Source organism: Diabrotica undecimpunctata, chromosome 8 (genome assembly GCF_040954645.1).
Source record: "Diabrotica undecimpunctata isolate CICGRU chromosome 8, icDiaUnde3, whole genome shotgun sequence".
NCBI lineage: Eukaryota > Metazoa > Arthropoda > Insecta > Coleoptera > Chrysomelidae > Diabrotica > Diabrotica undecimpunctata.
The window spans coordinates 66,277,325-66,301,449 of NC_092810.1; the positions used below are offsets into that span (position 1 = coordinate 66,277,325).

Here is a 24,125-nt window from a genome sequence, read left to right on the forward strand (position 1 = left end):
AATAGAGTTATGCAAATCCAATTAATGAAAGAATGCGAATAATAGAACAAAATGATTATATCGAAAAGATGGTCAATGATATTAAAGGAACGATTCTGGCAGTAAACAGGGAAGTTAAAACACAGATCAGAAAGAGAAAACATAACGAATGGATGACGGACGAAATTATGGATCTAATGGAAAAGCGAAGACAAAATAAACAACAACGTAATCAAGACAAATACAAACAGATACACAAAGAAATTCACCAGAAGGTTAAGAAAGCAAAAGAACGTTGGATGGTGGAAAGGTGCAACGAAATAGAACAATTGCAGGAAAAAGGAGATAGTTTTGGACTACATAAGAAGATCAAAGAAATATCGAATATACACAAAAGCCACCACAGAACAAGAATACGCAACGACAGAAACGAATACATAGAGTCAGAAGATGAGATAGCAATGGCGTGGAAAGAATACGTAGAAAGACTTTTTATTGACGAAAGACCAACACAACCAACGCGCAAACTTCCTTCCGAAAACTTATCAGGGCCATCAATAATGCGAAGTGAAATAGAATATGCAGTTAGAACCACAAAGATGCATAAAGCAACAGGTCCAGATGAAATGAATATAGAAGCAATAAAACTAATAGACGAGAAGAATATCGAAATCTTGGTAAAGCTGTTCAATAGAATTTATGATACTGGTTACATTCCGCGAGAATGGCTGCAGTCATCCTTTGTGATGATCCCAAAAAGAGCTAATGCCACAAAATGCAATGAACACCGCTTAATCAGTTTAATGAGTCACTTGCTGAAACTCTTCCTTAGGATATTACACTCAAGAATGTACAGGATACTAGAAGAACTTAGCGGGTCAACACAATTCGGTTTTAAGGGAGGACTAGGAACAAGAGAGGCAATTTTATGTTTGAACACCTTAATACAAAACTGTTTAGATCAACGAAAAGATGTCTACCTCACCTTCATCGACTACGAGAAGGCATTTGACAATGTTAAACATGATATCATGATGGAACTACTACATAGGGCCAACATTGATCAGAAAGAGATCAGAATTATTCAGAATCTATACTGGAACCAAATGGCAAAGGTGAGGATTGATCAAGACCAATATACGGATGAATTTGAAATCCGGAAAGGTGTCCGCCAAGGCTGCATACTCTCTCCGATGCTTTTTAATTTATATGTTGAAAATATATTTGCGGAAGCATTAGAAGGCACTGAATTAGGCATTAAGGTGAACGGCATACCAATTAGCAACCTACGCTATGCGGACGACACAGTGATTATAACTGATAATTTGGAAAATCAGCAGTTATTACTTGATAGGGTGAATAGCATAGGTAAAAAATATGGCCTCAAAATCAACATTTTGAAAACGAAATATATGGTCATTAGCAGAAACCCTCTAGAAAACCCGATAATATGCTTAGGTAACGATCGCATAAAACGCGTGAAATCTTCTAAATACCTTGGCACCACAATCAATGACCAATCGGATCCCCAACAAGAACTAAAAACCCGAATAAAAATGGCAAGATAAGCTTTTGTGAAATTCAGACCGCTCCTATGTAATCAAAACCTAAATTTCGAAATACGCTACAGAATGGTCAAGTGCTACATATGGTCCATCTTGCTTTATGGCATGGAAACGTGGACTTTGAAAAAAACATCTATCAATAAACTTGAAGCATTTGAGATGTGGTCATTGAAAAGAATGATGTGCATACCTTGGGTGGATAGAGTTCGAAACGATAACGTCCTTAAGAGAGCCGGCGTGGAAAGAGAACTCTTTGAATTAATTAAAAAACGCAAGATTGGTTACCTTGGCACATATTGAGAGGAGCAAAATATGAAATACCACAGTTAATCCTACAAGGGAAGATCGAAGGTAGGAGAGGAGCCGGCCGCAAACAATTATCCTGGCTAAGGAATATTAAAGAATGGACAGGAATACACAATACAGGCGAGCTGTGTCACGCCGCCAAGAACAGAATTCTAGTAATAAGATAGTCGCCTACGCACTTTGGTGTATGGCATGTTAAGAAGAAGGTATCTTTTTTGGACATGAGTAGACCAGCTTTTTCCAGCAAAAGCGAAAAAGTGAATTTGTCCATTCTGTTGTAGTTTTGTAATCATCCTCATCAATGATATTGAGCAATTTCGTGTCACAATAGTTCACACTATCAACAAATAATTTCTTCATCCAACATTTTTTCTTATTTTTTGCAAATGATAAGGATAACATGCACAATGCTGTTATTTTTCTCCTCCTTATTAATTTTTGAGTAGTGTTTACTCGACACATTTTAAGCAATGTACAGCATCGTGGAAACAAACGTGACCGTGAGTGGAGACGAATATCCAACTAGTAGTCCTACTGAGTGGGACCACAAGTCGGAACGTGAATGCCCAGCTTTTCAAAGCACGTAAAAGTGTAGTAAAAAATGTATTTAATAAAAATCGATTAACATACATAAATATAAGAACACCTACTCATTTAGTGATGATAATATTTTTAAAGCCTTTTGCTCATCAGCATGCAGACCAATATGCAGGCCAAAAAGTAAGATATTTATATGCGTATGCATGTCAAATATGCATGTTATTCTTTTGGTGCCTATTCGTTTCGAATATTGGCGATCATTCTGGCTATAATTATTTTATTAACTGATGCTCGAAATCACAGCCACATAAAGTTACATAAGCCGTGAAGTAAAAAAGGCAACGTCGCAACATATGATTAACGTAGTCCTATGAAGGAGAAATATGGTGGTCCGTTTCTTAACCCGAAATATTTTAAATAATAATTCATGGATCTCTTTTTAACATTGCCCAAATAAGAGAAATTTTAATTAAATTTAATAAAAGGAAAATATGAAATAAATAAGTTAAACCTGTTAATAATAATATTTATTTTCCATACAAAGGTTAGAAATGTATAGGAATAGTAAACATTTATAAGTTTTAAAATCCAGAGTTCTAATTAATTGTAGGTAGTATCTAACAGATTAACAGAAAATACGGGTATGTACTCAGTATATAAGCCATTAAAAAACGCATACAGGAAAGTCGTAAATCAATCATTTTGAATTACAATATTCTTGTAAAGTATAAAAAACACATTTAGGGAGTAGCCATGATTAGGTCGGTCTTTCAGGAAAAATTTTTAAAATCTTGCGAATCAAACAAACAGTTTCTAAAATATAGAAAGGGGAAGCTTCACAATTCCGTGATTTTTCTAAGTAGCAATGAGTTATGTTTTTGAGACCAAATAGATAACGAATTGCTCTTTTTTGTAGTTTTGTAAAATGGTATCAAATTGGGCTGTTGTACTAGAATCCCAAAAGGAAGCTTATATCCAAGATGCGACTCGAACAATGAAAAATAAGCCATTTTTGCAGATGATTGACAGATCTTATTGCAAAGCAAGCTGAGGCTAGTTTCTTACTTCAGAAATCAGTATGCAAGGACCCTTTACAATTACTACCGATAAGAATACCTAGTAAATATTACAGAATTAACCATATTGATTTGGCGGTCATTTAAAAACGGACTGAGTCGCTCCTTAGCTACTATCTTATCCACATTAAAGCAAGGTAAGAGTTGGAGTCAGACCAAACCTTTATTGTAAGTAAATCAGCGTTTATAATTGAATGAAGAGTTGAAATATTAGAGTTGCTCCAGCTAACACTGAAGAAAAATCATTGTTAGTAGAAAGAATCAGGTTGCCACGATGAGCTGAACTTTGACAAAAAACATACCTAGCAGTTGTGGTATATAAAAAATAACTCGTCAGTCTTATTTCTAATAGATTGAATATTAATAAGAACTGAGTTAGGGTATTTTCCAGTTGAGACCATCTTTCTAATTTACCATCTGTCACAATCCATTTTAAATCGTTGTCACTTAACAAATTTTCACCTTTATACAGCAACTTTTAAATTTTTAGAAATTTTAAAACTAGTTAATATCTTTAGACCAATGTCATATGAGTCACTACACTCTCGAAAAAAAAAATAAATAAAAATATACACTGTCATTCGTCACTTTTTGATTCCAACTCATTTAAAGTAATCTTCATGCTGCATTTGTTAATAAAGTTATCAAAGGAGTCTATTAAATCTTGTTTGAGCAAGTCTTTTTCCAGTTGTTCCAATTTGTGGTTTTCTCTATCAAAGTGATATTGTCATCTTTCACATGGATCACTTCTGTCTATAGGTTTAGAAATAGACATATATGCTGGAAGATTGGGGAAAATCTTAGGAATAGCATTTAATTCCAATTTTGGATATTTTAGTTTTTCAGACACAATATGGCTCTCTTTGTCTTTCCATGTATCATGAAGTATAATATCTTCAAAATGAAAATGCTTAGCACACACTACAGAAGATTTTGTTGGGGTATAATTATCTCATTTGATAGCTTTTAACCACTTATCACATAATTGTTTATCTTTTGGGAAAGAAAATGTGCTTACAGTAGGCCCTTCCAACTTCAGAATGCTTGTGTAATTACTTTTACATCAAGGTACACAACAATGTCTTGGCATCTGCAAATAAAAAGAACAATATATTTAAGCTTTTGTGGCATTTCAACTATTACGATATTAACCGGAGAATAAATCCTCAGTTGTCGCAAAAACTGTGGTTTCATTGTCCAAAGGGTTAATATAACAAAAGAATTAAAAATTACCTATATAAATACTGAGAATAATGATATTCCACACCTAACCTAACAATGTTTATACTTACATTTGAGCTTATTTCAACCTGTAGTACAATATCAATAATTAGTCGAATAAACAACTAACTTAAATAACTGACTAGATACATAAAAGCACTTAATATTAATTTAAAAAATATAATATACAAATAGTCATCAATTCTTTGTAATCAGCTGTCTACATTCAAACAGGACTACCCTTAGATGTTGCCAAATTTCTACCTCATGGCTTGTAACTTTAGGTGGCTATGTTGAAATAGATTAGTTGTTGTTGTGGAGAACCATTTCCTTAGGTTGTATAACCATGATATTCTTCTTCTCACAATTCCTCGCTTTCTGAATACTTTCCCTTAAATCATTATTTTCAGTAATCTGTATGTAATGCTGTTTCTCATTATGTGTCCGAGATATTCTAACTCTCCCCTTTTACTCTCAGACATCACTTCTCTTTCTTTCCCCATTCTTTGTAGTACAGTCTCGTTGTTTATCTTGTCCCTCCATGATATCCTTAGGATTCTTCTGTGTAGCCACATTTGGAAGGCTTCAAGTTTCTTCGAAGGCTTAAATACGCATGTTATATGCATTTATTTAAACAAAATATGCACTTCGTTAACTGTTTGAATATATTAATTTTATAAAATATTAGTTGTTAAGCTAGTTATTATAAAATAGACCAAAACTTTAAAGCAATTACTTTAATTAGATAAATGCATATACATGGTTATTTATTTAAAAAACAATATGTAATGAAAAAGAATATATGTGATGATATTTTTCAAAATTTTCGAACAAAAAGTTATGTCGCCTATCTGTATACATATACAGTAAGCTCCACGCTAGTAGACACACGGGTACGTAATCGCTAGACTTATTTGAAGTATTGGGGTAAACCGGCCTGTTTTCACATGTGACTTTCAGTCGCCGCTCACAGATGGCGGCGGATGGCGTTTCATTTGTGACTGATTTCTGCTGAGAAGGACGTGGAAAGCGAAACTGTTCAAAATTATTTTACTATACAAAAAATTTGTTGTATTATTTATTTATATTTATTAATTATTTTATATTTTTCGAAATATATTTTTACTTTGAAAGAATTTTGTTGTTTCTGTTCCAAAAACTAAACACATCAGAAAGCTTATTTTCGTATTGTTTTGATTAATTACTTATTGTAATGTATTATAAAAAATATATCACCTTAAAAATATGTCTTGTTTATTGAAATAATATAAAGTGCACATATTTTACAATACAAACTTTTAATTGACGCCTTTTAAGAAGTTTCAATAGTATATTAGAGTAGAATTGTTTTTCTGATAAGATTTATGAGAAAAAAAATATCAAAACGAAACAAATCTGTGATGTTTTAATACAAATACTCGACCTGCAGTGCAATAAAACTAACTAAACTAGTTTTGCTAGGCTTATTATTTACTTTTATGAACTGTTTACTTCTCGGCATAAAAGTAAGCAGTGCAATAAGGGGAAGGATCTAGGACTGTATCAGCTCAATATGCCCGTGTGTCTACTAGCGTGGCTCTTACTGTATAGCCCAAGCTGCAGAAAAAACCGTGCATTAATTAGTGAATTTTTAAAACCAGCACAGCGTTATAAAGGGCAATGCCTGGAGTAACCTTCAAGTGTTTGCAAAACCAAACTGTTGGTTTTAATTTTTTTATGGCACTTTTAAGGTGCAAAAACGGTGTTTTTAAATTATTTTTATTGTAAATCAACGTTTTATGATAAAATAACTACAATAATATGAAAGTATAAAAATCTTTCATTTAAGCTACGTTACATTAAATTTGATCCAATAGTTTATGCAAAATTAACGATTGAATGTAAAAAAATTAATTTTTCGCCATTTTTTATTTTTGACATACCTTTTGTAAACATTAATTTTTTATGAAAAAAGTATTTTAAATTACAAGCTATTTTAATTACAAATTTAATTGGACTTTGTAAGAGCCGATCGGCCAATTCCTTTTCGAGGCACATTTAATTGTTTATAAAAAATTTTAATTGTTTATAAATTGTGCAGGTCTAGAATTTAAAAAAAAATAGAGATCGAATATATAAACGAATTCTCGTTTTGGTTGATTAAATTTTTATGTTGGAATAAAAATATTTGCTCAAAAAATTGTTCTACCCGTTATTTACTTTTCTTTCTTCAATATATGGGTACCTTTTGCGTTATAAATTAATTAAGCTACAGCACCGGCGCTCTCTATACATTAAACATATTTTAACTTATTAATTCTTATAGCTGAAATCAAGATTTAAATAAAAAAAAAGTTTTCTATAACAAATAGAAGTGGAATTAGCTTAATTTGTTTAAAAAAATCTCATCTGCTTTGTTTATAACAATTAAGAATTAAAATCGGCGCAATTCAATAGTTAAAGGCGTATATTTTATGAGAATATAATGTTTAATTAAAAACACCACTATATATAGTTAAAAAACAGTAAAATTGACTGTTTTTTTCGAGTAGCCGAATTGGCTCGATGGTGGAGAACTCTTCTCCAGTCAACCCGGCGAGAAAAAATTCGGAACGTCAAATCCAAGGCGCTCGGAAAATTTATCATCTTCTTCTTCTTCTAATGGCGCTACAACCCTTTGTGAGTCTTGGCCTGCTTAACAATGTTCTTCCATTCTGCCCTGTCGGATACTTTCCTTCGCCACTGCCTGATGTTCATGGTTTTAAGATCCCTTTCTACGTCGTCTATCCATCTTTTACGGGGCCTTCCTCTTGTTCTGTTTCCTTGGGGCTTCCATCGCTGGACTACTTTTACAGCTCGATTATCTGGCATTCTTTCTAGGTGACCAAGCCAGTTTAGTCTTTGTGATTTTACAAATCTGACAATATCTGCGCTCTGCATTAGTTCATCCAGCTCGTGGTTCATTTTAATTCTCCACGAACTATCGCTGCATTGGGTTGGTCCAAATATCTTCCTTAGTATTTTGCGCTCAAATATTCTCAGTTGATTTTCATCAGTGGTTGAGAGGGTCCACGTTTCACATCCATATGTGACCACTGGTCTAATTACTGCTTTGTAGATTCTCAGCTTAGACTCACGATTCAGTAACTTACTTTTCATTAAGTCTTTGTATGCATAAAAGAACTTATTACCGCTAAGAATCCGTGCTTGTATTTCTTGACTGATGTTGTTGTTGTCATTTATTATTGAGCCTAGGAGGTAAAAGTGGAGGCATATTTGTAGGTATGGTTGTCTACCTTCAGATTCTCATGTTCATTCGATTTTGTGCACTCCATATATTTTGTTTTGCTTTCATTTATATATAGACCAAACGTAGCAGCTTCTCGTTTCAGTTCTATAACTTTTTCGCTCAATACCCTTTTGTTGCGGCTTATTATGGCAACATCATCCGCATATGCGCATATTTGCATAGATCTTGTATTAATACAGCCGTTTGCATCCAGTTTTCTAACAACAGCTTCTAAAGTTAGATTAAAGTGTTGTTGATAAGGCATCCCCTTGTCCAACTCCATTTTTAATCTCAAAGGCCTGCGTCATATCTCCATCTATTCTCACCATAGCTTTGGAACCCTCCAGAGTCATTCGTATAAGTTTAACCAACTTATTGGGTATCCCTAACATAGATAGTTGCTTAAACATCTTTTGTCGATCTACTCCATCAAACGCCTGTTTGAAATCGATATACAAGTTGTAAATAGGTATGTTATATTCAACACATTTTTCATGTATACCTCTTAACATATGTATTTGGTCTATAGTTGACCTCTTTGGTTTGAAGCCACATTGGTATTCACCAATAATCTCCTCCGAAAACGATTCCAGGCGGCTATATATAATTCCTGATAATATCTTGTAGATGACATTTAAAACTGTTATGCCCCTATAATTTTTGCAGAGTCGTTTGTCTCCCCCTTTGTACATAGGAAGTATGATTCCCACTTTCCAATCTTCTGGGATGACTTCTAGTGTCCATATGCGGTCGATTAGTTTATGGATACGCCTCCATAGCGCATGTCCACCATTCTTTATCAGTTCTGCAGTTATTCCATCTGTGCCAGGTGCTTTGTTATTTTTTAGATGTTTTATGACGTTTATCGTTTCTTCCAATGTTGGTTGCTCAACTAGTTGTTCTGCTGTGTGGTGAATTATCTCTTCATCTTCGTTTTGTTCTTTTTCTGGGTTTAACAGCTCTTGAAAATGCTCCTTCCACCTTTTCATTATTTCCTCTTTCTCGCTGATAATTGCCCCATTTTTGTCCTTGCAGACTGTTGATCTTGTTATGTATCCTTGGGTGCATTGCTTGATTTCCTTGTAAAATTTTCTAACCTCTCTTCTGTTATTATAATCTGTAATTTGTTGTATTTTTCTATTTAACATTTCTCTCTTTTTCCTTCTGCATATTTTCTTTGCATCTTTTCTGAGTTCTTCATATGCCTTTCTATTCGATCGGGAATCCCTTTGTAGACATTTCTGTCTAGCTATATTTTTGCTATTTATTACTTGTTGGCAATCTTGGTCAAACCATTCCTCGTTTCTTTGGCTTGAGGTTTCACCTAATGTTTCCTTTGCCATATTTGTAATTGTCGTTTTGATGATATTCCATTCTTCTTTTTAGGATTTTTAAACATATATGTATTCCATTTTCTTTGTTTGGCGCCTTTCTCTTTTCTTACCATTGATATTTTTGTTTTATCTTCGATATAACCAAGAAATGGTCCGAATCGCAATTTGCGCCTCTATATGTTCTAACATCTGTTACGGAGGTTGCCCACCGCTTAGATATTAATATGTGATTAATTTGATTAAATTTATTAGTACCAGGTATCATCCAGGTTCCTTTATGAATATTTTTATGAGGAAAACACGTACTAACAACTCTTAGTTTGTTTGCCATTGCCAACTGTGCCACTCTCATACCGTTGTTGCTGGTAATATCATGTAAGCTATGCTTACCAAAGGATTCTGCATATATTTTCTCTTTTCCCAGCTTCGCGTTTATATAACCCAGAACTATAACTGCATCTCTCTTCTGTGCGTTTTCACATTCTACTTGTAGTTGGTCATAGAATTGGTCGGTTACTAGTTCATCTGCTGCTTCTGTTGGGGCATGGATATTAATAATTGTAACATTATGAAATTTTCCCCTTAGACGTATTTTGCATATTCTTTCATTAACTGAAGTAAAACCCAATACTGACCTGCGGCATTTATGGTTTACCATAAAACCCACTCCAAAGTATCTGGTGAAAAGGGTAAACTTTGTTGCTAAACTATTCACATTTAAGAGAGGCGTATTTGAACACCTAATTGCTTCAAAATATTTATTAAGGACCACTGAAGCAATAAAACAATTAAAATGTATTTTTCCTTCGATTTATTTATAGTGAACTTAAGGGCTAATTTAACATTGATAACTATCGCAATTCTGATAATACTACAAAGAGTTATACAAATATCATTAGCTTTACAGTGCTGGGAGGCAGTAACAGAGATACATAGAATTGAGAGAAACAAACTGATATACGTTTAACAAAAAACACCGGGTTTACAAGCGCATTTATCACTTACGCACCACGCACTTTTCGGGATCACACCCCAGCCCGTCTTTACTTGCCGAGAGGCAAATTAGCACTGTCTGTCCTAAGTTATATAACGAGGGAAGGACGGGTCCCTGATGTAGGGAATCAGTCGCACACACGTTAACACGATAGCTGACGACCTGAGCGCACAATTTGATAAAATAACTATACTATTACAATATTATACAGGTTGTTTTTACAACATACTGCCCCCCGTTGAAGCACTAGCTTTAACATTATAAAAAGCATTAAAAAGAAAAGAGTACATAAAAAAAACAATATGAGTAATAGTATACAAATTCATACAAACAACGTATGAGTAAAAGTACTAAACCTAATAACATTAACATAATCCTTCACTAGGAAGGGGACACAATTTTGTTATCGTGCGTTTGAAAATCCCATCCTTAGTTTTAACAGATGCAATTCTCACTCGGCCATCTTTACCCGGAAAGACATCCATCACTCGTGCCAATGACCAGTAGAGAGGAGGGAGATTATCTTCTTTAACTAATACAAGGTCATTGGGTTCTAAATTTTTGAATGAGAGAAACCATTTTGGACGATTTTGAAGTCGATTCAGATAATCAGTCGACCACTTTTTCCAAAAAAGTTGCTGGAGCTTAGAGAGATTTTGCCAGATGCTAAGTCTATTTTCCGGGATAGATGTATACTCCTGGTCGGGTAGCGAGGTGAGAGACCTTCCAATTAGGAAGTGACCAGGGGTAAGATATGTGAAATCGGAGGGATCATTAGAGAGGGCACAAATGGGCCGAGAATTAAGTACGGCTTCAATTTGGGTAAGCACGGTACTGAATTCCTCGAATGTAATTTTGAGATTGCCCAACAATCTATAGATATGATGTTTAGCGCTCTTTATAGCGCTCTCCCAAAGTCCTCCATGATGAGCAGATCATGGTGGTATTGTTTTCCACCGAATTTGAGAGGAGGCTAAAAATGCCTGAATAGAAGAGTTAGTTTCCTTATTTTTCAAGAAATTATAGAGTTCGAATAACTGATTTTTAGCCCCAAGAAAGCTTGTCGCATTATCAGAGAATATAGTCTGAGGGAGACCTCTTCGACTGATAAAGCGCTTGAGAGTAAGAAGAAACGCTTCTGTTGTGAGCCCACTGACTAATTCTATATGAACCGCACGTGTGGACATACAGACAAATAGAGCTATGTATGACTTTATCAAGGGACTTTTACGAAGTTTAGAGGCCTTTATTAGAAAGGGACCACCAAAATCCAAACCTACATGAGCAAAAACTTGAGCAGAGCATAAGCGTTCCTTTGGTAAATCAGACATGATTTGAGCTAAGGGTTTGGCATTAAACTTAAAACAAACATGTCATTCGTGGACTATCCTCTTAATCTCCCGTAGACCATTCAAGGGCCAATATCTAAGGCGAACTTGAGAGAGAGTATTCTGAGGACCTGCATGATGGAGCCTAAGATGTTCTTTTTTGAGAATTAGACGAACAACATGATTTTTCGAGGGGAGGAGGAGAGGATATTTTTGATCAAAGGTAACTTCGGAATACCTAAGACGTCCACCTACACGGAGCATTTCATTTTTGTCAAGAAAAGGAGCCAATTGTAAGAGAGACTTATTAGAAATAATCGTATTGCCTTTGAGATCAGCGATTTCTGAGGAGAAACTTGAGTTTTGCAGTAATTTTACAATTTTCATTTCGGCATTTTGAAGTTCAGATACTTCAAGTGCACCGGATAATTTTTGAGTGCCAGACCTTGCGTTATTAGCAAATCTGAGTACATAAGCTATAGTCCTTACATATTTCGTGAAAGTGGTGAACCTTTCAGAAAGCATGACAAAGAAATCAAATTGAGCACTTCGAGTGTGAAGAACAACTTTTCTTCCTTCAGGTAATTTATTAGAATTAAACTTCTGACTCTATTCAGACAAATTTAGATCAAATGTTTGCAAAAACTGAGGACCGTGAAACCAAAGAGTGGAGTTGAGTATGTTAGAGGGCATCATTCCTCTGGAGAGGATGTCAGCAGGGTTGTCTTTAGACTTTACGTGTCTCCAATGAGAGTGAGAAGAATTTTCTTGAATTTGAGCTACCCTGTTGGCGACAAATTGATTCCATCTGGAGTGATGTGATCTGAGCCACGCCAAAACTATCTCAGAATCGCTTCACATGTTTATAGAGGTAATAGAGGGCAATTTATCCTTTATGATATCAACCACCTTTGTGGTGAGCTTGCTAGCCAATAAAGCACCCATAAGTTCCAGCCTTGGAAGCGTTATGGTCTTTAAGGGAGCAATACGACTTTTCGAAGCAATGAGAGAGCACGAGACATTTTTTGATTTGTAGATAACCCGTATATAACAACAAGCAGCATATGCTTTCAAACTTGCGTCAGAAAAAGAGTGAATTTCAATAGAAGAAATTTCATGACATGAGAAAAGACATCTGGGTATGGTTATGTCTTTGAGAGCAGCGAGATCAGTTATAAACTTCAACCATTCATTTAAAATATTTGAATCCACGGAGTCATTCCAATTAATTTTAGAAATCCAAATTTTTTGCATAATAATTTTAGCAAGAACAGTTACGGGATTAATGAGCCCTTGTGGATCAAAAATTTGAGCGATAATAGAGAGTACTTCCTTTTTTGTGTAATTATCCTTTATTGATAATTGAGGTACAGAAATTGAAAATGTATCGATACTGGGGTTCCAACAGAGACCTAAAACCTTATTAGAAGCATTCTCTGGTGAAATAATATAGGCAGAGTTTGTAGAGAGAGTAGAAACATTTTTGAATTAGAGCACCATTTATGAAGAGAAATGCATGCCTTGTTAAGTAGGTCAGTTATCTCATTATGAGCCTTAAGAAGAGTTTGCGTGTCATTGGCCCCATATAGAATGTCATCTACATAGCAGCCTGTTAAGAGAGCATCGGAGGCCAATGGGTAGTTGTTTTGATGAGTTTTAGCTAATTCCATCAAACAACGAGTACTTTGAAAGCTTGCGCTTTTTGTTCCATAAGTTACGGTTTGAAGCTCAAGACATTCGATGTCCTATTCTGGAGAATCCCGCCAGAGGATATTCTGCAGTAATGTGTGATCAGGATGAATTTGTACCTGCCTGTACATTTTTTGTATGTCGGAAGTGAAGACATAGGTATACAATCTAAACCGAAGGAGAATGTCGAAAAGTTCAGGCTGAAGAGTTTTTCCTTACAACAGGATGTCATTAAGAGAATAGCCACTGGAACTTTTCATGGAGCCATCAAAAAGCACCCGTAATTTGGTAGTTAATGATTCTTCTTTTATGACAGAGTGATGAGGTAAAAAGTATTTATTTTCTAAGTGCACATTTGTGAGAGAAAGAGGAACCTTTTTGGCATGTCCAAGAGAAACATATTCATTGATGAATGCTTTATATTGAGAGTATACATTTTCGTGTTTTAAGAGTTTATTTTCTAAACTAATAAACCTTTTTCTAGCCATGTTGTAAGAATTGCCCAGCATTTTATGTGCTGTTTCAGAAATGAAAGGAAGCTTTACCTGAAACCGACCAGAAGATAGAATTTGAGTTGTTTCAGTGAATATTTGTTCAGCCAGATCCTCAAAGGAGGAGATTTTAACAGAGGGGGTCACTTCTTCGACTTCGAAGAATTGTCGAATTATATTATCGAGCTTATCTTCCTCAGATGTGGACTGGACAAATAAAGAGACATTTGACTGTGTGGGGGACAACTGTGAGCGATAAATTCCTTTGTAAAGTGCGTAAGGAGGTAAAGAACCAAACATAATGTACCCTAAGTGTGTGTTCTGGAGAACAGGGAGTCCTTTACCTAAACGTATTAAACCATCCGATAACAATTCGCTATATATGTTACTGGCAAGAAGATCTATATTTTTAGGGACAGAGTAGGTGGGATCTGCGAGAGTGACTGTAGAGGGGATATTCAATTTACTTCTGTTTATGGATAACTGGGGGAGCCTACAAGTTATGTTGTCTAAAATAGCACAGGAGATTTTGAAACCATTACCATTATTTTTGTATGGAAAAATTTCTAGATCGACCATTTTGTTCGAGAATGAACTATGTTCAGAGATGGTAGAGATTTGTAACCTTTTGCTGTAAGGAGAGAGATTTAATTTTTGAACCAAATCTTTAGAGACAAATGACGACTGAGATCCACTATCTAAAATACATCTAGCGTGTATGGGTACGCCATGCTTTGAATAAATAGTGACTAGAGCGGTTGCCAGCAGAACATCCTGCTTTATTGATAGAGCAGAGAGAGAAGTCATCACATTTGAGACCTGAGAGGTTTCAGATTCAGAGAGAGAGAGACAGAATTACTTGGACCGGCTTCACCATCAGACCAAGTGTTTTGTACATTGCGAGAGGTTGCGTGATTTTGTCGTTGAAAAGATCTATTAGGAAAAGAGCTATTTTCATGGTCATTGTGCAAGAGTGTATGATGCCTTTTCTTGCATATACTACATGAACGTTGAGACGAACAATTTTGAGAAAAGTGTTTAGTTCCTAAACAGTTGCGACATAGTTTGTTTTCATTAACAAATTTATACTTATCCTGTAAGAAAAGATTAGCAAATTTTGTGCATGCATAAATAGTGTGTGTAGCATTATTACAAAATACGCATGTTTTGGAGTACGAGTTATTTTTATTACTTGCCGAAGAGAAGAGAACCGTTTTAGAGTGAGTTTTAATAACTTTTTTATCGTTATTATCTGAGGAGTTTAACTTTTCCATAATGTCACACTTTTTTTCTAAAAAATCAAAGAATTGATTTAGCGTGGGAATATCTTTTGACCCTAACTCGTATTTGAAAGACCGGTGAGTGGTAAAGTCCACTTTTTGCAAAAATATTTTTATTAATAAGAGATCCCACTGCTCGATGGGTACATTCATATTTTTTAGCGCGAGTAAGATCTGTTTTGCGGTGACCAAAAATTCACGTAAGGCTTTTGCATTAGTTTTGACTAAGGATGGAACTTTCAAAAGACGCTGTATATGCAAACTAATTACGCACGATTTGTTTTCGTACCGATTTCGAAGAGTGTCTAACGCGATTTGGAAATTTTCTTCTAAAACTTGGATGTTTTCTACCAACTGGAGAGGTTCGTTGCGTAGAAAAGATTTGAGATAAACAAAACGCTGGACGTTGTTGAGTTCCGGGTTATTAATAATTAACGTCTCGAAGAGCTGATAGAATGCACTCTATTCTGAGAAGCATCCTGAGAAAGTTTGAATTTTAATTTCGGGAAGAGTCACTTTAGCACTAGCTAAACGTGGAGAAGTGGAACTGGACTGGTGTGAAAGAGGTTGGAGCATCTCCATTCTATGTTGAAGACCTGCTAGAGTTGAGAAGTATTTTTCTTCAATTTACACGATACACGAGAAATAAAAAATTTTAGAGTCTAAAACACAGCTTAGTCCACCCCGTATAATAAACAAGAGTCTCAGAAAATAATGTCTGTACGAATCCTGCGAAATATAAACTCGTCCTGTATAGTAATAATATGCGTTCGAACTTTTGAATGTCCCTGTACGCGTGATTATAAAAATATATCTTGGAACGAACTCACCAAATAGAAATGAATCGTAAAAAATCCATAGTCACATCACATGTTTCTTGTCAGCAATTCTACTTGATACCGGCGAAGAGCGATAAATCTAAGAATGTTGAGATAAACACTTCAAACACTTGCGTGGTTTTTATGCAAAGTTCTATTTTGTGAAAAGCACTTAGTAATGAGTTTTATTTTAATTTTTGTGGGAAAAGAATTAAATAAGAGAACATTAATTTGATTTATGAAGATAAATCGGAAGAGGAATTGCGATAAACAATATCCGGCTCGAAGGACCACAAATGGTGGAAAGGGTAAACTTTGTTGCCAAACTATCCACATTTAAGAGAGGCGTATTTGAACACCTAATTGCTTCAAAATATTTATTAAGGACCACTGAAGCAATAAAACAATTAAAATGTATTTTTCCTTCAATTTATTTATAGTGAACTTAAGGGATAATTCAACATTGATAATTATCGCAATTCTGATAATACTACAAAGAGTTATACAAATATCATTAGCTTTACAGTGCTGGGAGGCAGTAACAGAGATACATAGAATTGAGAGAAAGAAACTGATATACGTTTAACAAAAAACACCGGGTTTACAAGCGCATTTATCACTTACGCACCACGCACTTTTCGGGATCACACCCCAGCCCGTCTTTACTTGCCGAGAGGCAAATTAGCACTGTCTGTCCTAAGTTATATAAGGAGGGGAGGACGGGTCCCTGATGTAGGGAATCAGTCGCACACACGTTAACACGATAGCTGACGACCTGAGCGCACAATTTGATAAAATAACTATACTATTACAATATTATACAGGTTGTTTTTACAACAGTCTCCTTGTCTTTCTGCTCCACAGTAGTACATACTGTATTCTTTTTTATTTATGCAACCATGCCCTTTAAATTTGATTTCTTGGAGAGCTGCTATGTCTACTTCGTACTTCAATAGTTCCTGTGCAATACTTTGCATTTTGCCTGCCTGCAGCATGGTTTGGACATTCCAGGTTCCCAGTCGCAAATCCATCATTAAGTCCTTATTCCGTAGCTTTGGTCGTTGTCCGTTGGTCCGTCCGGTTAGTTCATTGTTCGTAGCATTCGTGATAGCTGAGTTTAAGGTGAACAGGTTATCGGCCTATTGCACCCGAGTCCAGTGCCAGGGCTGCTGGCTATAGCTTCTGAACACGCTATGCTTTCTCCCTTCCTCGTCCGCCCTGACCCTACCTTCCATTGGGGTTGGTTACCCAATCTTCAATAGGGTTGCTCAGGTTTACCGGGGTTCACCCGTGTGATCAAGATCACACTTCTTGGAGGTGAGGATAGGAATTGAGTAGGAGAGGCTAGAGATGTTATCTGGAAGCAACATCTTATATTGCGCCTCACTACTCCTTTGAACCCCGGAAAATGTATCATATCACTGTTAAATATGGAATTATAATTTTTTTCGCATGGTATCTGCAAAAGAATATTCCTTCAGTATGTTAATTAAATAATTTTTAGATCGAGGGAGATTTAAAGCATTTAAATGTGTAACAAAATAACAATGAAACATGTATATTTTATAGTTTTCTGATAATTTTAATGTAATTTAAAATATTTAGGTTTACTCGTTGGTATGATATTATAGTAATATTTTCTTACAATTTTACTGCATGCTGAGCAAAATATTTTTGACATATCTACGACCAATTCTGGATATATCTTGACCATCGCAGACACATTTGCCTTTTTCGACATTTTATACTTTTACTTTGTACATTCCAAAGTAACTGTTCGAGTTTAAAACATAAATTACAATAAAATTTTCATTACCTATATTAATAAAACCACTTAACCACTATCACATAACTCAAAACACAACAAGAGACTCCAGTAGGCTATCTCTTGGTAATTTTTACTTTCTATTTGCAGATACCTATTTGGGAACTGTATAAGGATAATATTATCTTGGAACGATTTCCGAAGTGAAAAATGAAACGTCAATAAACTTATTTTAAAATTAAATTAAAATAGTAATTGTATTATTTTGAAAATATCACGTATGAGGGTATTTGAACCATGAATTAACAAATAAATTTGTTTTTTTAACCTATTATATACACTTTTTTTTTAATGTATATGCAAAATTCAAAAGAAAATACAAAATTATGCAAATGCCTATGTATATGCAATTTTGCATATTTGACTGACTCTGCTCATCAGTAATTAAATTTTGTTTCTTCTGTTCTCTATGAAATTATACACCCTAGCCTCCACGAATGCCCCTACTAAGCTCATTTATACTCAACTTAGAAGATCGTTCTCAAAAGACAAATTAAACAAATTAGGTTTTTATTATTTGGTAGAGGAGAAGGTGGGAATATGGCCCCTTAATTGGTTTTTCGACTAGAGATTATAAACAATCAACATTTTTAAATTTTAATTTTCGTCCACATAACTATTAGTCTAATACCAATACAGTATTATTAAAAAATATAAAAAAATCAAGATCTAATATAAAAAAAATTATTCTTGTCAGTACCTAGGATACTGTGAAAAACAAAAACGTCACTCACAAAAATCTATCGGCAGAAATCGCAGATATAATGTTTAATTTGCTGCACCGGCACATTCATTGTGTGCCCACAAAAGACAGCTATGACCCTGTACTCAAGATTCCCCTCTGCTATTACTTGAATAAGACTCATCGCAAAAGATGCACACGGCGTCGTCCTTATTAGGAATTGAACCCTGTGAACTTAGTTCGTAATCTGTATCCCTCTTCAATATTGAAAAGATCACTTTCTTCGGTGTCAGAATCTTCGACGATAATACGTTTCCGAACTTTTTCCTGGGCTTTTTTGCAAATTTGACCTCGTCCTTGTCCCTTTTCGCGTCCCCTTCCGCGTCCACAACTCTGTTTACGGTCTTCAGTTTTCTTAAGAGATTGTTCTAATTCAAATTTATAAGGCAATTATGTAATTACAGTGGATTTTTTTGATTTTCTTCCTCGATTTGAGGTTTTTATTTTAGGATTGGGTATTGGTGAAATTTGATGGGGTAGTATAAGTGGGGATATCCTCAACCTCGACACGGCACGTCCCATATGGCTGATAGGGAAAGTTCCTGCAGATATGCAGGACAGGTACGAATAAGGCATTGCCAAATAAGTACCCGCGGATCAACTGAGGATATGACATTAGGCAGCAGTAATGTCATTACTGGATTAAGGCTGTGGGAAGTAAAAATCCTGTAGGCTTAATTCCAGATACTCACAGGCGACACTCACATCATGAGTTAAGCGGCTGTGATACTGCGATCTTAGGGCACTCTTTTGTCCTGGAGTTTGAGAAATCGGCTTCGAAGGCGGAGGAACTAAGACTTTTAGTGAACGGCATAAGGATGCAGAAGGCAAGGAGAAACCACTGCATTAAAGACTTCTTGTAAGTATCTCTAGTACAATTATCATGGTGATAAAAAACTTTAAGATTCCGACTACTGATCATGAAAATCGGAATTCAAGATCCGGCAGGGAAGGTAAATCTAGCTCAAACCGTGAGGCCTTCCAGGTCGTTATCAAGAGAAATCCTCACGAACCAAACTACATTCTAGATGATGGATCTCTAAGAGTATTGCGAACAGCCATAAAGATAGGTACATGGAACGTTAGAACAATGTACGAGGCGGGAAAAATCTATAATGCCATTCAAGAAATGGAAAGACTCTCGATTAATATTATGGGAATAAGCGAAATGCGCTGGACAGATACGGGATACCGAGTTATAAAAGATCACAAAATATTTTACTCAGGAAATCTTAAGAACGAACATATAAATGGAGTGGGCCTAATTATGAATAATAAAATCGCCAATTGTGTCAGTCACTTTGTACCTGTATCAGAAAGGATGCTCTTAGTTCAGCTAAACACAACTCCCATAAAAACAAACATTATTCAAGTATACGCTCCTACAGCGGACGCCCCAGAAGAAATTATAGAAGAATTTTACAATGACCTTACTAATATTGTCAAAAGGATTCGGAAAAACGAAATAATACTAATAATGGGAGACTTTAATGCCAAAGTTGGCAAAGGACAAAGTGGAAATTTAGTGGGATCCTTTGGTCTAGGGGAACGTAATGAACGCGGAGACCGTTTGATTGAATTTGCAACTGAAGAACAGCTCGTAGTGACAAACACCTTTTATGATCTTCCTCCAAGACGACTATATATGTGGAAATCTCCCCAGGATACTCCAGATCACACAGTACGAAATCAAATAGACTATATTCTTATTAACAAACGATTTAGAAACTCTATAACATCTGTTAAAGCGTACCCGGGATCCGACATAAATTCGGACCACAATCCACTTATCGTCAAAATGAAACTTAGTTTAAAGAAAGTTCAAAGACCAAAAATTATGAAGTACGATATTAACCAACTGAAAAATAAAACAGTAAAGGAAAAGGTACAAAAACGCCTAAAAGAAAAAACGTGGGCTCGTACAGAAAAACCATGGGCCCGTACAGAAACAGATAACACAGATGTAAAACTAGAAAATTTGCACAAAGTAAGTCAAGAAATAACAGAAAAATACTTAAAACCTGAAAGAACAAATAAAAGGAATGGATGACGGAGGAGATTCTATGTATGATGGAAGACAGAAGAAACGCTAAAGATAATAAGAATTACTACAACAACATAAATATCTAAATAAAAAGGGCTATTAAAATAGCAAAAGAAAATTGGTTTAGCTCGAAGTGTACAGAGATAGAGTCATTACAACAAAAACATGATTCATTTAACCTCCATAAAAAGATTAAAGAAGCGGCAGGCTTATATAAACACAAGAACACTGGATTCCTGACAGATAATCAGGGAAACATAGTACTGGAAATAGAGCATAAAAGAGATATTTGGATCAAATACGTGGAAAAAACTTTTGAAGATATACGAAGTAACACTGGTATTACAACAAACACCAATTGCGAATCTGGACCACCATTTACAGTCGAAGAAGTAAAATATGCCATCAAAAGCACCAAAGATGGTAAAGCAGTAGGCCCTGATAATTTTCACTCAGAATTCTTAAAACTTATGGACTATGATGGCATAAAATGGTTGACAAATATATTTAACAGTATATATGATACGGGCGTGGTTCCCCAAGAGTGGTTAGTGTCAACTTTTATAAATCTTCCAAAAAAACCCAATGCGAGAAAGTGCGAAGACTATAGAATTATAAGCCTTATGAGCCATTTACTTAAAACATTTCTAAAGGTCATCCACAAAAGAATATATACAAAATGTGAGGAACAACTAACAAGAACACAATTCGGATTTCGTGATGCTCTGGGAACACGGGAGGCCCTTTTTGCTGTACAGGTGCTATTTCAGAGATGCAGGGATGTGAATTGTGATATATACGTATGCTTTATATATTACCAGAAGGCATTTGACAGAGTAAAACATGACAAATTAATGACTCTAATGCAAGAAATTGGAATTGACAACAAAGATCTTAGAATTATCAGAAACATTTACTACAATCAAACGGCCAAAATCAAAATAGAAGACCAGTTAACTGATAAAATTGCAATAGAACGTGGAGTACGACAGGGCTGTATTTTGTCTCCATTGTTGTTCAATATTTATTCTGAATGGGTATTTAAGGAAGCTTTAGACGGTTGTGCGAAAGGAATACTAATAAACGGTGAATGGTTGAATAACATTAGATATGCAGATGACACTATAGTTTTTGCCGATAATCTGAATGACTTACAGATATTAACAAATCGCATAACAGAAGTCAGCAACAGATACGGACTAGCTCTTAACATAAAGAAAACCAAATTTATGACAATTAGTAAAAAACCAATACTAAACGCTCAACTTACAATCAACCAACAGAATATCGAAAGAGTCGAGCAATATACATATCTAGGCACCAATTTAAATAGCCAATGGGACCACTCAACAGAAATTAAACAGCGAATAATAAAAGCAAAAGCAGCATTCGTTAGAATGAGAACTATTTTCAACAGTCGAGACATATCATTAAAAACAAAATGCCGTCTATTGAACTGCTACATATTCACAGTTCTGCTCTACGGAATGGAAGCATGGACACTGACTGTTGCATCTATGAATCGGCTCGAAGCTTTCGAAATGTGGTGTTATAGGCGCATCTTACGTATATCCTGGGTTGACAGAGTTACTAATGTGGAGGTCCTGCGTAGAATGGGGAAAGAATGTGAAATTCTCATGACCGTCAAAACTAAAAAGTTGGAATATCTAGGTCATGTAATGAGAAACCAAGAACGTTACGGCCTTCTCCAGCTGATTCTCCAAGGGAAAGTAAATGGTAAGAGAGGACCGGGAAGAAGACGCATTTCCTGGCTTCAAAATTTGCGAAATTGGTATAACACGGACTACCACTGAACTGTTCCGCGCTGCAATAAGCAAAGTGAAGATAGCCGTGATGATCGCCAACGTCCGGAACGGATAGGCACATTAAGAAGAAGTATAAGTGAAGGGTTTACAGCTGATGATGTTTCTGGTTTTGAATAGAAGACAGAAGGCTTTATAATTAGCAGTGTTCCATTCTCGTTAGATGATTTGGGTTGAAGATATACTAAATCTGATGTTGACCTGCTTGGAGCACATGACTTCAGTTGAATTGAGGATTCAGGAACAGTGCATGAAATGGGTTGGAGAGACGATTCTACAGTTAATGTAGCAGTTTCGACAGACAGCTTAGGTGCGTTCATCATCGAAGAAGTTGTATTCGATGATATATTTTCTTCTTCCATTTGAAGCGCTTGTGACTCTGCTAGAAAATCAGCATCCTGAAAAATTTGAGGATTGAAGGGATATATTCCAGTCGTTTTTAAACCATTTACTGCGATCTCAGCTGTTGTACATTTTAAGTAAGCTTTACCCAATAACTCAGCAATATCATGAGGCTTAAGCATTCTGTCAGAATGTAACAGAAATTTTCTTATTTTCTCACTATAATGAGATTTAAGTGCACCCATAAATGTTTTATCAAGCGGTTGCAGCCTGTGCGTAGTATAAGGAGGCAAGCTGATAATGGTGACATGCTTTTCACGAACAACTTCTAGAATATCAACATTTTCAACATAGTCTAATTAATCCCTGTTCATAAATAAACGGCCTTAATATAATTAATTTACTATTTCCCTTAATAATGCGTAATTATTTCAATATTTTTAATTCAGTCTCTAGTCTCTCTTCAAGCTTCTGCTTGAACAAATTTAATCAAATGTATTGTTGCCTTATGAATTTTAACTGCTTGCAATGTCCCATTTAATTTTGTATTTGAAGACTGACAGTTCTTAATAAATCTATGACAATAAGCCCAAACCCTTTAAATCCTAGTAAAGTTAGAAAATGTATTACACCTTATAACAGAAACCGTTAAAGTACCTACATGATATTTCTTCTTCCTTTCGGGTATTTCTTGAATATTATTGACTAATGATTTTGGCTATAGATTCGATCCGAAGGATCTGAATGGCTTATTCAGGTCCTTCCCACCATAATTTACATTTCAATAATTGGTCTGGATCAATTCCCCGGGATATTACGTCAGCTAGATTGTCCTTAGAAGAAATGTGCCTCCATGATGGCACTGAAGATAATTTTTGAATCTCTCCCACTTTATGCGAAACGAATGTTTGCCATTGACTGGGCTCCCCACGTATCCAAGATAATAAAATAGTCGAATCACAGAAAAATTGAACCTTATTTATTGACATTCCCATGACTCCTTGAACTTGTTTGACCAACCTTACACCCAGTAAGCATCCACAAAATTCTAATCTAGGTAAAAACACCTTTAGTGGAGCTACCTTGCTCATTGCACAAAGCAAATTTACTTATTTATTTCCATTTGTAATTGTTGATTTTATGAATAAAACAGCCCCATAAGCCACTTCGGATGCATCTGTAAAGCAATGAAGCTCTATTCCGACGTTGTTTGTACAAGTTGCTTGCCGACTAATACTGATCTTGCTAAGCTCATCTATTTAACTTCTGAAACGTACCCAAACTGTTTGTATATCCAGCGGAACAGACTCGTTTCATGTCAGATTTAATTTCCAAAGCTGCTGCATGATTAACTTTGCTCGAATAACAACTGGCCCAAGCAATCCCATTGGATCGAATATCCGCGCAATTGTTGACAAAATAATCTTTTTTGTTACTCTTATTTGTGATTTATCAGTATT

The 24,125-nt window shown here is 35.4% G+C and overlaps 2 protein-coding genes across 2 annotated transcripts; both read right to left on the minus strand.

Annotated features, from left to right (window-relative positions):
- Window positions 1-13,515: 13,515 nt before the first annotated feature.
- Window positions 13,516-14,598, minus strand: LOC140448874 (uncharacterized). The gene has a single exon (XM_072541999.1). The coding sequence runs from the start codon at window positions 14,596-14,598 to the stop codon at window positions 13,516-13,518; it is 1,083 nt and encodes a 360-aa protein (XP_072398100.1).
- Window positions 14,599-23,414: 8,816 nt separating this feature from the next.
- Window positions 23,415-23,756, minus strand: LOC140448875 (uncharacterized). Its single transcript, XM_072542000.1, has one exon. The coding sequence runs from the start codon at window positions 23,754-23,756 to the stop codon at window positions 23,415-23,417; it is 342 nt and encodes a 113-aa protein (XP_072398101.1).
- Between the last annotated feature and the right edge of the window lie 369 nt (window positions 23,757-24,125).

Coding starts and splice junctions, on each gene's coding strand:
- LOC140448874 (XM_072541999.1), bottom strand. CDS start 14,598: ATGACTTCTCTCTCTGCTCTATCAATAAAGCAGGATGTTCTGCTGGCA.
- LOC140448875 (XM_072542000.1), bottom strand. CDS start 23,756: ATGAGCAAGGTAGCTCCACTAAAGGTGTTTTTACCTAGATTAGAATTT.